General features: G+C 44.5%; 1 protein-coding gene across 1 annotated transcript in view; it reads right to left on the reverse strand.

Annotated features, from left to right (window-relative positions):
- Positions 1-6,385: 6,385 nt before the first annotated feature.
- Positions 6,386-15,590, reverse strand: part of LOC109908787 (myotubularin-related protein 11-like) — a 34,266-nt gene continuing 25,061 nt past the window's right edge. The window contains exons 9-17 of the mRNA XM_020507486.2: positions 15,198-15,286; positions 14,728-14,852; positions 13,012-13,090; positions 12,464-12,534; positions 10,616-10,788; positions 10,277-10,447; positions 9,756-9,974; positions 9,097-9,423; positions 6,386-8,755 (exon numbers count right to left, since the gene is read on the reverse strand). Of these exons, the coding sequence (XP_020363075.1) occupies positions 8,333-8,755; positions 9,097-9,423; positions 9,756-9,974; positions 10,277-10,447; positions 10,616-10,788; positions 12,464-12,534; positions 13,012-13,090; positions 14,728-14,852; positions 15,198-15,286 (1,677 nt within the window). The 3' untranslated portion in view covers positions 6,386-8,332. The remainder of the gene's footprint in view (positions 8,756-9,096; positions 9,424-9,755; positions 9,975-10,276; positions 10,448-10,615; positions 10,789-12,463; positions 12,535-13,011; positions 13,091-14,727; positions 14,853-15,197; positions 15,287-15,590) is intronic.

Here is a 15,590-nt window from a genome sequence, read left to right on the forward strand (position 1 = left end):
GAGAGCATCATGAAGAACAAGGAACACACCAGGCAGGTCCGAGATACTGTTGTGAAGAAGTTTAAAGCCGGATTTGGATACAAAAAGATTTCCCAAGCTTTAAACATCCCAAGGAGCACTGTGCAAGCGATAATATTGAAATGGAAGGAGTATCAGACCACTGCAAATCTACCAAGACCTGGCCGTCCCTCTAAACTTTCAGCTCATACAAGGAGAAGACTGATCAGAGATGCAGCCAAGAGGCCCATGATCACTCTGGATGAACTGCAGAGATCTACAGCTGAGGTGGGAGACTCTGTCCATAGGACAACAATCAGTCGTATATTGCACAAATCTGGCCTTTATGGAAGAGTGGCAAGAAGAAAGCCATTTCTTAAAGATATCCATAAAAATTGTTGTTTAAAGTTTGCCACAAGCCACCTGGGAGACACACCAAACATGTGGAAGAAGGTGCTCTGGTCAGATGAAACCAAAATTGAACTTTTTGGCAACAATGCAAAACGTTTTGTTTGGCGTAAAAGCAACACAGCTCATCACCCTGACCACACCATCCCCACTGTCAAACATGGTGGTGGCAGCATCATGGTTTGGGCCTGCTTTTCTTCAGCAGGGACAGGGAAGATGGTTAAAATTGATGGGAAGATGGATGGAGCCAAATACAGGACCATTCTGGAAGAAAACCTGATGGAGTCTGCAAAAGACCTGAGACTGGGACGGAGATTTGTCTTCCAACAAGACAATGATCCAAAACATAAAGCAAAATCTACAATGGAATGGTTCAAAAATAAACATATCCAGGTGTTAGAATGGCCAAGTCAAAGTCCAGACCTGAATCCAATCGAGAATCTGTGGAAAGAACTGAAAACTGCTGTTCACAAATGCTCTCCATCCAACCTCACTGAGCTCAAGCTGTTTTGCAAGGAGGAATGGGAAAAAATTTCAGTCTCTCGATGTGCAAAACTGATAGAGACATACCCCAAGCGACTTACAGCTGTAATCGCAGCAAAAGGTGGCGCTACAAAGTATTAACTTAAGGGGGCTGAATAATTTTGCACGCCCAATTTTTCAGTTTCTGATTTGTTAAAAAAGTTTGAAATATCCCATAAATGTCGTTCCACTTCAAGATTGTGTCCCACTTGTTGTTGATTCTTCACAAAAAAATTTAGTTTTATATCTTTATGTTTGAAGCCTGAAATGTGGCAAAAGGTTGCAAAGTTCAAGGGGGCCGAATACTTTCGCAAGGCACTGTATAGTGATCTGTCCAGCATTCAGCACCCCTCATGGCATGTGTCAGCAGGACGTCATTAGTGTCAGAACGTCTCACTATGGCGTAGTTGAACAGGTGCCAGTGTTTGGAGCGTGGGAGCATCCATGATGTTTTATATTTGTTCTTCTGCCGGAACAAGGTGTCAGTGAAAAATTTGATTGTGCTCGGCACATAGTTAGCAGTCTCATGCAGTTCTCATTGACCTGGCCAACACTATGCCTACCCAGTACTCCACTCCATATCCTGTTGTTCTGTCCCACCCTAGCATTGAAGTCACACAGCAGAAAGATCTTGTCATTCCTGGGGATGTGGTGAAAGGCCTCATGTAGTGATTGGTAGAAGCAGTCCTTTGCCTCATTTTCTGATGGTAAAGTTGGTGTGTATGCACTGAGAGGAGTAGCTATGGGGGATATGGAGAGACAGGAGACTTTCACTTAGGCAGACAGGTGTTTTTGGTGAGGCTGGGTAAAAGGCTGTTCTTAAAGGCCATTCCTACACCGTGTTGATGTTACCCCAGAGGGTAACCTTTCCAGAAGAAGGTTTAACCTTCTCCCTCCTCTTTCAGGGACCCTTCATCCAGGAACCTGGTCTCACTCAGGGCAGCAATGTCAATGGTGTAGCGCCTTAGTTCTGCAGCAATCAAAGCTCTTCTCCGATGGGTCTATCAACATTATCAACAGTGTCCAAAAGAGTTCTGATGTTCCATGTCGCCAGTTTCAGGGGATTTATTATTGTTAGCATTTTTCGACCGCTGAGTGGAACTCTGATAGGTGCGGTAGCCTATCCAGGATAGAGTGAGTGGGCAATTTTTTTGGCCACCTTTTCTAGGCCTCAGCTGGGGTGAGCAGTGTGGCTCCTAAATAGAGCTGCTCAGTCACACAAGGGTCTGACAAGAGCAGCCTCCACTCAAGCCCCAACTGCTGGCGACCATAATAGTCCTGTGCCGCTGGCGTGCAGTGGTCTGATTTTTAAGGGTGCATTCACTCCTGCCCCCGTCACCAGACACCCCAACACCACCAGACATTAGTCCGCTTTCCGGTCGATGGCTTCACTGAGGACAGAAGTGGATACCTGTGCAAAGGAAGTTACTTAAAGTGCCACTGAGGGTGCACAATCCCCAACAGAACTACTTCACTGTAGGACAGTGAATTCCTGTGGCCAGGATGACCGGTATCTTCCACAGCAGCAGGAGGCTGCCGGATACCCAAACTGTCGGTGTCTGCCTGCCGCCAGCACGCTGCTTTTCTCTCAGGGTGTGCTCCCCTTGCCTTTGTCGTACCAGACTAACCCACAAGGCAGCAGGGCAGTGGTTGATGGCTGCCAGGATGTGTCCACACAGAGGTGGGCCTGTACAGATGCATCTCTGGGGCCCACTGCTGCTCTGAGATCCCCTGCCGGAGAGCCTGGAATTTCAAGACAACCAGTTAACTGGGAGGAGGTCAGAGAACTGGCAGTGTGGTGCCGGGACAACAACCTCTCCCTCAATGTCAGCAAGACAAAGTAGCTGATCATAGACTACAGGAAAAGGAGGGCAAAGCACGCCCCCATTCACATCGACTGGGCTGGGTGGAGCGGATTGAGTGCTTCATGTTCCTTGGTGTCGACATCACTAAGAACCTATCATGGTCCAAACACACCAACACTGTCCTGAAGAGGGCACGACAACACCTATTCCCCCGCAGGAGACAGAAGATTTGGCATGGAACCTCAGATCCTCAAAATGTTCGACAGCTGCACCACCAAGTTGCATCACCACTTGGTATGGCAACTGCATGGCATCTGACCGCAAGGCGATTCAGAGGGTGCTGCGTATGGCCCAGTACATCACTCAGGTCCAAGCTTGCTGCCATCCAGGACCTCTATACCAGGCGGTCAGAGGAAGGCCCTAAAAATGGTCAAACTCCAGCCACCCAAGTCATAGACTGTTCTCCCTGCTACCGCACAGCAAGTGGTACCGGAGCGCCAAGTCTGGGACCAAAAAGCTCGTTAACAGCTTCTACCCCCAAGCCATATGACTGCTGAACAGTTAGTCTGCATAGCCATTTGATTATTTGCATTGACCCCCTTGTTTTATTCTTATTTATTATAATTTTTTGCACTCACTCTTGCACAGGCTCATTGTACACCCACTGGACTCTAACTACACACTCACACATACTACACTGACATTCCAACATAGACACACACATGCGTATTGACGCCACACACATACATTCACACTCTTCACATACGCTGCTGCTACTCTGTTTATTTATTTTTGCATAGTCACTTTACCCCTACCTGCATGTACATATTCCCTTGACTAACCCGTACCCCTGCACATTGACTCGGTACCGGTACACCTTGTATATATCCTAATTATTGTTATTTTGTTTTTTTCTTTTAGTTTATTTAGCATAACTCTAAATTGTTGGTTAAGGGTTTGTAAAGTAAGCATTTCACGGTAATGTCTACACCTGTTGTATAATTTGGTTGCCAGAGGATCAGTTCACTAGCAGGGGTGTCCTTCTGCCTGTAGACATGGCCGACACGAACAGACAGACACAGCAAAAGCAAGACTGCTTCCCCAATCAAAAGCCCTGGATTTAACACAAGAGGTATGCGCTCAAGTAAAGGACAGAGCTACCCCACACAGAGCTATCGCAGTCAACCCAGAGGCGATGACTAAGGACACAAACGTGTACAAGAAGTCCCACTACGACCTCTGCAGAGTCATCAAACAGGCAAAAGTACAATGTAGGAACAAGGTGGAATCCTATTACACCGACTCCGCCGCCCAATGCATGTGGCAGGGGCTACAGTCCATTACAAAGGTAGACCTAGCCGTGATCTATCCAATGGTGCCTCTCTACCAGACGGGTGTGCTCTGAGCATGCACAGACCAGCTGGCAGGCATCTTCATGTTCAACCTCTCCGGTCTGTAATCCCCACGTCTCAAGCTGAACAATATCATTCCTGTTTCCAAGAACTCTGAGGTTAACTTCCACAATGACTACTGCTTTGTAGCACTAACATCTGTAATCATGAAGTGCTTTGAAAGGCTGGTCATGGCACACATCACCTCCATCATCACAGACACCCTAGACCCACTCTAATTTGCATACCACCCAGACAGATCTACAGACAATGCAATCTCAATTGCACTTGTAGGTGAAAAATTCATGACCATGCTTGATTTTCCAGTATCCAGACTGACCACCTTGAAGTATTGAGACAGAAAACATAGGGCTAACAAATAAGACATGTGTAAGCAGAATATAGGCTGAGCTCAGTTAAATGGAAAGAGCTGGATAAACAGAGTTAAACATTGAACTGCACTAAAAACACAATTTAGGCAGAAACCATAAGAATGTACAGACTGGGTCAACATGAAGTTAATCACCAGACATGTAAAACAGAACGGAAGCAGAAAATGTAACAAGGAACCCATGGTTGTACTAATTAAGGATCATTAGAAAAGCACATCCCTGGAACATACAGTGGGGCAAAAAAAGTATTTAGTCAGCCACCAATTGTGCAAGTTCTCTCACTTAAAAAGATGAGAGGCCTGTAATTTTCATCATAGGTACACTTCAATAAATTCATTAAAAATCCAACAATGTGATTTTCAGATTTTTTTTTCTCATTTTGTCTGTCATCTTTTTAAGTGGGAGAACTTGCACAATTGGTGGCTGACTAAATACTTTTTGCCCCACTGTATATATGCAATAAATGTATTTTTTGTGTTACAACTAGGGCCCCGCCACCATTATAACCTAAACCGATGTGGGCGTTAACAAGCAAGAACTGAGACTGGAAGATAATGGTGGTGCAAGGCCAAGGGGAGTTATTCATCTACATAGAGGGGAGTGACTGTGTTATGAAAAGAAGGAAAACTATCAAGCCTGAGCTCTGTGGCAAGAAAGGCAGTTGTTCCATGGAATTGCTCGGCTCTGTTACTTTGTAATAAAGTCTAATTGAATGGGACCCCCACGTGTGTGCTTAGCCCCCTTCCTGTACTCCCTGTTTACCCACGACTATGTGGCCACGCACAACCAACTCCAAGTTTGCTGACGACACAAAGATGGTAGGCCTGATCACCAACGGCGATGAGACAACAGACAGGGAGGAGGTCAGAGAACTGGCAGTGTGGTGCCAGGACAACAAGCCCTCCCTAAACGTCAGCAAGACCAAGGAGCTGATTGTGGACTACAGGAAACGCGGGTGCACACACCCATCCACATCAACGTGGCCACAGTGGAGAGGGTAAAGAGCTTAAATTCCCTCTGTATCCACATCACTGAGGACTTAACATGGTCAGCAACACCTTTTCTCCCTCAGGAGGCTGAAATGATTTGGCATGGCCCCTCAAACTTTTACAGCTGCACTGTATCACCGTCTAGTATGGTAACTGCACAGCCTGCGACCGGAAGGCCCTCCAGAGAGTGGTACGGACAACCCAGCGCATCACTGGGGGCGAGCTCCATGCCATCCAGGAAGCACATGCCAGGCGGAATCTGAGAAAGGCCCGAAAAATTGCCAGTCTCCAGCCACCCGAGACATGGACTGTTCTCCATGCTCCCATCTGGCAGACGGTACAGGTGCATCAAGGCTCAGACAGCTTCTATCCCCTGGCCATAAGGCTTAATGGCTAACTAACTGCTCTCCCACAGACTATCCACACTGACTCTATGCCTATTCACAGGTCTCTACTCTACCCACTGACACAACCTATGCTAGAATGAGTATTGATTTGATGTATTACTCCATTACGCTGCTGTCCATTGACTATTGATTGCTATTACCATTAGTATTTATCTATTTATACTGCTACTGGTCACTATTACTCCTGTTTACATGTATATCCTACTACCAGTCACTTTTCATGTTTAAACCCACCTCAAACCACTCCAGTACCCCTGCACATTGAATAAGGTAAATACTGTAAATACTTGCATTCTCCTGTTCTTCAGCTCTCGTCATAGTTCGAGGTTTTTATACTAAATTCCATTATCTACTGTATATTACTTTCATTGCAGTGTTGGAAAGAGCTCTCAAGGTAAGAATTGAACTGTACTGTTTTACACCTGTTGGATCCTGTGCACGTGGCGAATAAACTTTGAAACTTGAAAGCAACGATTTTATGAACTTATAATAGTTTATTATTCAGGATCCTAACATGCTGATACAAAAAATATGTACATCTGGCAAATCATTGTGTCATTCGTACCAAAACATTTAAATATATAATGGTGTAGAGACATAGGACGTGGGGTTGCATGCTGAAAGGGACATTTCATTTTCTCTCTGTAGAGCCAATGCCATTAGGGAATGTGATGACCTTGTTTTTTCCATGGAAGACGAGAGCAAAAGTACTGGCATCAAATCCAAAAACTCAAACAACCTGATATTCAGTAACTGATATCAGTGTGCTGTGATATTCAACAATGAATATTTACAGCCATTGAATAATTCAAAATGCTCTCGTACTGAGGCATAGGAATGACTGTAGGTAATACAGACCAATGTAAGTCACATATATAACCACCTTCAGCCGTTATAGTTCATAAACATAATGAGACATTTCAGTGAGAAATACATTGTATGCCAGACAGAAACCCTTTCATCCTATGTTACACAATGCAAGTACTTCTCTGCATGGAAATGCTAGTTTGGTATAAACACACAGTACATCCCTGTACTCTTGAGTGTTACAGTATATGGAAATCATGCCAGTGTATTTGCTGCTTAATATCCACATCATGCAAACAACAATCTGGCTGGACTGAGTAGCCCAGTCCCAATAGCTCACTGGGCTTCGAATGAAATGACGCATTTAGAAGTCCTTGACCTGAATGCAAGCTGAATACGAAACTAGCAGTCAGGACAAGTAATGAAGAAATACACTATTGAAAAAAAAAGTTGCTTACCTTAAAGCTACATCTAGAAGTACCAAATAAAAGGAAATTATAAATATGAACCATCAGAACTTATGGTTTGCACAATGACAACATAAGGGGGAAAAAAAGAGTAATACTCATCTTGGTCACGATCACTTAAAAATGTATCGTTACAATTTCTGAAATTCATACGCAACCAAAGTTGGTCAATAATACTGAGAACTCTCAATAGAGATGCACAGACCATAAAAATAATAGCACTTTTACCTCAATCATGCACAGCAATATTAACTGACCATGGCCATATTCTGAAAAACAGGGTTATGATACAGAGTCATACAACTCAGCTTATGCCTCTCATTGTTCACTACTAGAATGCATGCAAGTATAAAGATATGGGAACAGCACCAAAATAGCTCCAGTGCCCTAAATTCCAGGTTAAATTTGCTGGACAAAATGCCTGGAGTTAAAACTGCATGTTTTTTTGTGACGCCAATGTCTCTCCCTAGTGTTTACTTGGTGAGCAGCTCTATGTATTTTTCCTCTCAAGGCTGAGTTGGTTTTGGAACTGGAGGTTATAGTCACTCAAAATGACTAAGAGACCGAGTCAGGACAACAGTCCTATTATAGCCGTCTGGTCAAGAATGAAGGTTGTCACTCCGTTGAAATCATGATTCTAAAAACAGCTGAAGTCTGATCAATAGAGTTATTTGATTCCATATTTCAGCCAACAGCTCATTATTTGTGCCCTTATGTCATTAGCTTATCAATCATCATCAGCCCTTATTCATTTTGGGTATTAGCTTGCTGCTTTTAAAAACACCAATACGTTCTCAGGGAATGCTGACCAGAACCTTCAGTTTGGGTGTCATATTCAGTAAAACAGACAATTTGTTACAAGTTAAACAATCTTTCAAATACTATTTGTGCTTTGCACTGCTCAATGCATTATTACTGCAGTTTAGACTCTCCTCCCTGCTCAGTACATGACCCTCCTCGTCTTGTTATTGCCTCAAAGCCACTCAAACAGGCCTTGACAGGAAAATCACATCTGGTTCCACCCAGAGATCAGGTGTCAGGGATGGAAATAGAGTCTTGGAGGGTGTGTATAGGTGATCTCATTCTAGAGTTCAGAGCCGGGGGAACAGTTTGTACCATTTGTGCTAACTGACAGGGGACACCGAGCTCAGGAATCCAGTGAAGGACCGTTGCTCTTGGGCAGCTTGGCATTATTATTGGGCGCGGGCAAGTAACGCTGGTCTGGACGGGACTCTGAAGAGGATGGGTGGCCAAATAGGAATGTGTGCTTGCTGCTGTCTCTGTGACCAGCTCTAGAACGAGCTGGAGGAACCCTGGGTTGGAGGTTCGAGATAGGGGGCATGGTTCTGGAGGCAACCGGCCCAGGGGGTCTGGAGGCTGGGAAGAGGAAGGTGCTATTGTTGGTGTTCTGGTTGAGGTTGGAGTCTGTCCGACAGGGCTCCTGTGTCTTGGCTGGGACTGTGTTAGTGGGGCTGGAGGCCAACGTCAGCTTGTCTCTGAGCTGCTGGACCTCCCAGGCTAGCTGTTCTACTGGGTGCTGAGTGGATGAGGAGATGGGGTGGGAGAATGCCTGAGGACACAACATGGCCAGGGTTTCTGTTAGTTTATAACACCATCATGACTACAGTCATCCATGAGCAACTAAATGTAGTTTCTAATGTGACCAGCAAAAATTAGGAGCTTGTCCAGTACAACATTGCACTATTCAGTTGAATAAAAATATGAATTTCAACTTCTTACTACATTTTTTATGCAATACCTCTAGTTGAAATCCTTTTTCAGTTACCGAGTTCAAAGTTAATTTTGATCACCCACCCACATACCAGTAGAGTAGGCTATTATAAACATCCCCATGGCAACAGTGTTTTAGGCTCTGTATAGTAGTGAGAATGATAATCCTTCCCTATATACCTGAGCATGAAGAGCCCCACGGAGGTAGCAGTCCCTCCACACACCTACGCAGGGCCCCAGGAGCAGGGGCAGCAGAGGCTCGTAGGAGTCCAGGGGCCCCTGGAGACCGGATGTGGTGGTGGTGTGGCCCTGAGGGAGCTCTGTGAGGGCCCAGGCCTTCAGAAGCCTCTCCAGGCCCGGCAGGTTCTCTGAGGTGGACCCCCCTCTCCGGTGGCTCTTCCGGTAGACGCCTGAGCCCCCTCCACTGCGCCAGGGCAGGAGGTTAGCAGAGCAGGAGAAGGAGCCCCTGGAGAGCAGGAACACAGAGCCTGGTGCGCTGTCACTCAGCTGAAAGAGGGATGGAGAGAAGAGAGGAAGAGAGAGTAATACGTTTGAATATCCCTTTTGTGCCTTAAGCATGTTGCAATACTGAGACCTACCACACAGAGGTGCAGTGGGCCTGTGTTCATCCCTCATCATGGTCGTTAATATTTAGTAAGTGTATTTATGTGTGTGTGTGAGCGGGGTGGCTTTTGTAAGACAGGAGCTCATTGAAATAGCATTTAAATTACTAAGTACCCTAACATGAATGATCAAATGCACGATTTGCATTTATATAGTGCTTTTTACACTCCTTGCGCCTGACTGTATCCCCCATAATATCATCCTCTCACTCCTACCCTGTGTGCCTCGGGGTTGGTGTTGAGGTTGCCGTTGAGTAGGGGCTGTGGCAGGGTGAGCGGAGGCACTGGCTGGGTGAAACGTTCCCGTCTCTGACTGCTGTACTGCAGAGCCCAGTCCCACACAGGGGGCAGAGGGGGGTCTGAGGGGTCCGGGAAGGAGCCCCTGGGTACCAGGTCTCTCCAGCCATTCACTGGAGTGTAACTCTGGGATAGGTTCTGGGAGAGAGAGGAAGAAGAGGTGAGAGAACAGTGATTCGTCTGATTCAATCTGAGCTCATTCAAGAGTTATCGTTGAAGACAATATGAGCTGATGCATGTGTTGGATTAAAAATGACGTGGACTCGCCTCGCAAATAAACCGCTTTAATCTGAGATAGTTTACAGAATTTACGACTTTCAAACTTTAATACAGGTATTTCCAACATTTTCCATGTTAGCCTACAGTAGCATACCTACAGTGTATCTTCTCTAGTACTACAGCTTCAGCATTAGCGGTGGTGTTGCTGAACATTGGCGTACCTGTGAACGTTTGCACCTCTCCCTGTGGCAGTTGGCCAGGAAGCTGCTGAAGAGGGGCAGGTGGAAACTGTCATGGAGGGCCAGCAGGAAGTCCCCTGTCAGCTGGAAGCGGCATGGGTACTGGACCCACAGCTGCCACACACAGTCCAGGAAGAGCAGGAACACTGGCGCCTAGTGGGGAGAAAAACACAGGCATAAGAAAGAGAGAAAGATCCCCAAAGACATATGACTGGCATTAAACACTGTGTCCTAATGCAAATAGTTTCCTTTCCTTGCCCCCCCCCCCCCCATGACCACTGATAGGTGAGTTTACTGATAGGTTGCAGCTTATCCTCTCACCTCTTCCTTATCGCTGTCCCTGTGGTAGTTGATGCGGCTGAGGAAGCGGTGTCCAGCCATCACCCACTCCTTCTGCACCAGACCCTGGAAGCCCACCCTGGTCCTGCAGTGGGGGTCACACATCACCTGGACCAGACTGGACACCACACAGGTCATGTCTCGGTCTTCCGCCTCTGCACACAACAGGAGGAAATAGACCATCAATAATCAATTGTAATTGAATACAGTAACAGTATGCATATTCAAGGCTCAGAGGATAAGAGACGTGTCCTTGAGTTTATCATCTACCCCAAACACACACAAAATAAAAGATTTGAGAAGGGTAATGCCTTGTATAAAAAAACAACACAACATGACAATCCAAATGCTAGTCTCACATCAGCCCTTTCATTCTCACAAAAAGTGCCCCCCTCTGTGGACTTGAATAGAACTTCTCCCGAATCCCCACATCTGGTTGGCAGGTTTTTTCTAACCACACAGGCAGTAGGGAGTGTTGTCTGGGCCTGTCTGAAAAGGCCATTGGGTCATTTCTCCAGTCATTTACTTGTGTTTAGGACACAGTCAGCTCTGTGGTTTTATGGGGGTGATATACAACCCTCTTCTCCAAAAGGCCCACTTGAAACTGGCCAGGCAACACAACTCATACGGGGGAAGGGAAAATCACAGGGCAGTAGCAGCCATTGTTCATGTGACACAGATTCCTGTTGACTTTTCAGTCTGTGGTAGCTACCTTAGGTATCAACCGACTAGGACGGACTCTCACAGCCCAATTATATGTGTCAGTACATGGAGTCATGTAATAATAATGTATGAACATAGTTGTATTTAGTCAAGAACGTCTGTATGTTTGCCATAAGACTGTTCTCCCTATAATAGACCGTAATATTACACTTATCTCTCCAAGGCCGTGGTCTCCAGCCTGGGTGCCAGACTATTTATGTTCAACATTGCTAGTTCGCTGCGTCCTTGCCTTGTGTGGCAAGACAACCACAAGCTGGATAAAACAGAAACAGACAGACTGGCATCCACCTTGAACTTCCAACACACTACTGTAAACTTCCACAACTAAGTGAGCCAGTCAGCATGACAATATAGTACACTATCCTAACACAATCTCAACAGACACAATAGACTACCGCCTGCTGTATTAGCTGTGGTGTAAAGTACTTAAGTCGTTTTCGGGGGAATCTGTACTCTACTTTACTATTTATATTTTTGACAACTTTTACTTTTACTCCAATACATTCTTAAAGAAAATAATGCACTTTCTACTCCCTACATTTTCCCTGACACCCAAAAGTACTCATTACATTTTGAATGCTTAGCAGGACAGGAAAATTGTCTAATTCACGCACTTATCAAGAGAACATCCCTGGTCATCCCTACTGCCTCTGACTTGGCAGACTCACTAAACACAAATGCTTCGTTTGTTAATTATGTCTGAGTGTTGAACTGTGACCCTGGCTATCCGTAATTTAAAAAAACAAGAAAATCATGTCGCCTGGTTTGCTTAATATAAGACATTTTAAATCATTTATACTTTTACTTTTGATACTTAAGTACATTTAAAACCAAATACTTTAAAACTTTTACTCAAGTAGTATTTTCCTGGGTGACTTTTACTTTTACTTGAGTAATTTCCTTTTAAGGTGTCTTTACTTTTACTCAAGTTGGAAAATTGGGTACTTTTTCCATCACTGTGTATTGGTGTCCTAGTAGAGTAGTGCATCTACAGTAGGAGTCTCCTTCAGGGTAAGCCCTAACGCCGATTTAATGAGGGACGCAGCGTGAATAATAAATGAACGGATTGAATATTCGGTGCTGCTTGGCCCTCGTCATGTGACTCACCTTGCAGCACCACGGTCAGGTGACCTCCGCGGAGCAGGCAGGCCACCTCAGCAGCTTTCCTCAGACAGCACCTGGGGAGGGAGCAGAGCAGCATGCAAATCAGGCTAATGCTATGCTACTATCACAGTTCTAGCTTGTTTCAGCACATAGACGCTTCAACATCCATGTGTGTAAGCCTGTAAAAACAGCTATACACTAGGTCTTGGTCTACTGTGTAGATATAGCAGGCTCACGTGTTGAATATATGAGAGCTACATTCAACATCCATGTGTGTAGGCCTATTATAGCCTCATGCTAAAGGTATGTTCTGTAACAGTATGTTAGAGCATTCTAAATCTGCTTACAGCTAATGTAACACAATAAAGCCACATATTCAACCAGGGCTAGGCTAATGTGCTATAATGGTACATTCATACTACATCAACATTGCGCTATTCACTATCATTACTAGGTAGACATAAAAAAAAATCTACCAAAACAATGTAGACCCGACACATTTATTACAGATGATTTATTGCTTTGATGAGAAGCCAATCAGGACCGCTCACCTGGTGTAGTCCAGCCAATGGGTGCTCTCCAGCGTAGACAGCCATTTGTCATCTGGCACTGACACAGATGTGGAGATGTCTGTGGACCAACACAGAGGACAAAGAAACCTTGTTCATGTTTTTGTCGAAGGAGCTTTATTGTACATAAATTAGTGGGGATTTGCTAAGTTTTAAGATATACTATTACACCTGAAATCTTTAAATAAGATCCATAGCTCTACATATCAAATGAGTTTGGTTGTAAATAAATATCTTCTGAAAACATATTGTTTAAGTCTTAAAAAAATATTTCACAATTGTTAAGGTAGTTGAAGCATGACATGATGAGTGAGGCCCATAGATGTGTGGGGTTGTTGTCTATCCAAATCCCTTGGCCTTGTGTAGAGGTATCACACAATAAACCAAACAATGTGAGCATTGTGTTGGCAATGTGTGAGCCATGGGAGTCAGTGACCTGTGGTGTGCCCTGCCCTGTCCCTGTGAACTCCACATCAGCACAACAGAGAGGGTGTTGTCTAGGAAACTAGTTGTCTCCTAGTCTAGGAAACAGTCTCTCAAAGATGTTTCACATCTCACAGCATTAGAGGAAGAAGCGTCAGGAAAAACACGCCACCATCACATGGTGCTCACATATCGTAAAATAAGAGTAGTGTACGCCAGTGATGGGAAAAGTACCTCATTTTCATACTTGTAAAGTAATGATACCTTCAATGGAAATGGCCCCAGTAAAAGTGAAAGTCCCCCAGTAAAATACTACTTGAGTAAAAGTCTAAAAGCATTTGGTTTGAAATGTACTTAAGTATAAAAGGTAAAAGTATAAATCATTAAACATGTCTTATATTAAGCAAACCAGACGACATAATTAAATGTTTTATTTACGGATAGCTAGGGGCACAGTTCAACACTCAAACATAGTTTACAAATGAAGCATTTGGGTTTAGTGAGTCTGCCAGATTAGAGGCAGTAGAGATGACCAGGGATGTTCTCTTGATAAGTGCAAGAATTAGACAAATTTCCTGTCCTCCTAAGCGTTCAAAATGCAGGGGTCAGGGAAAATGTAAGGAGTAAAAAGTACATTATTCTATTTAGGAATGCAGTGGAGTAAAAGTAAAAGTTGTCAAAAATATAAATAGCAACTACTTAAGTAGTCCTTTAAAGTATTTTTACTTAAGTACTTTACACCACTGGTGTACACTTATATGAGGGGGTATACATTCACTTATTGGGGATTTTGTCTTGAATCCAAATCCGTAATTTCAGGAGGTAAATTGGTGTCTGGGGTCTTGTCATCTGGATGTGATCTCTACTAGCCCACCATCTCTGTCTCAGTAGCATTGTAATGGGAAGCACATGGAAACAGATTAACACCACTTTATGTCCTCTATAAAATTTGCATGCCCACTGTCCCTCAGGGCTAGAGTGCTCCTCCATAGATGCGGTGTAAAACCTGTGCTACAGCGAATTCATTTGTCAACAAATAAAAAAGACAGCAAGGGAGAGGCAAGGGGAGGGCTTGCCAATGAAACTGGCCACCCCACTCAAATGTCACTGGTTACAGGCTATCATGTGAAACGGAAACAGAATACACTCCTATGTTTAAATGCACTGTAGCAACATTTTGACCAACACTTTATCCAATGTGGGCCTTTGTCAGATACATTAAAACACAGACTAATACACTTGACTTTCCAAAAGATGCAGAAGGTTTGTACTGACCTCCCAGACACAGAGCACGTAGGCGGGTGTGTGCCAGCTGTATGTCTGTGGGTGAAGGCATCTCGTCTCCCAGCTCCACCACCACACATAGAGACTGGCCCCCAAACAGGATCAACTCCAGGTTCCTACACCCCACAGGACAGACACACAGGGAGCCCTTAGCATTATTCTCTGTGATTAGACATGTCATATTCCATTACTTTGTAACCATAGCCCAGGGCTAGTAAACTGTCTTGCCCCCAGGCTAAGCGCTGTCTCAGACATGCACAAGGAATAGCATTTCACAAAAGCCTGCTAACCTGTCCCATCTCAAGAATGGCCGGGTAACATGTACATGATTACAGGTTAGTTTTGACTTAAACATTCTGTTGAGAAGCAATAGCCTTTACCATAAAAGCAATCAACAACACTATGACTATGTTTATCTCCATCTTCCTCTGTCTCTCTCTCACACACACACACAAACACACCTGATGTCATCCTTCTCATGATAGATGTTGTTCTGGAAGCTGGCCATCCGTAGCAGGTCACTGCCCCGAGGATGACGCCAACACCAGCGCTGGAGGACAACAGTCACACAGATTTAGACACAACGTGGTCTCAATATTAATGGTTTTTGGATATGTTCTAAAATCCCTGTATGAGTTCTTAGTGACCAGGGCATGAGATTTTAACTGGGTTTTCTGACCTGACTGATATTTAGGGGTCATATGATGAGTGGTAAAGTTCTACTTATAGGAATGACTGATATTGATGAGTGGTAAAGTTCTACTTACAGGAATAACTGATATTGATGAGTGGTAAAGTTCTACTTACAGGAATGACTGATATTGATGAGTGGTAAAGTTCTACTTACAGGAATG

This window comes from Oncorhynchus kisutch, linkage group LG2 (genome assembly GCF_002021735.2).
Source record: "Oncorhynchus kisutch isolate 150728-3 linkage group LG2, Okis_V2, whole genome shotgun sequence".
Lineage (NCBI taxonomy): Eukaryota > Metazoa > Chordata > Actinopteri > Salmoniformes > Salmonidae > Oncorhynchus > Oncorhynchus kisutch.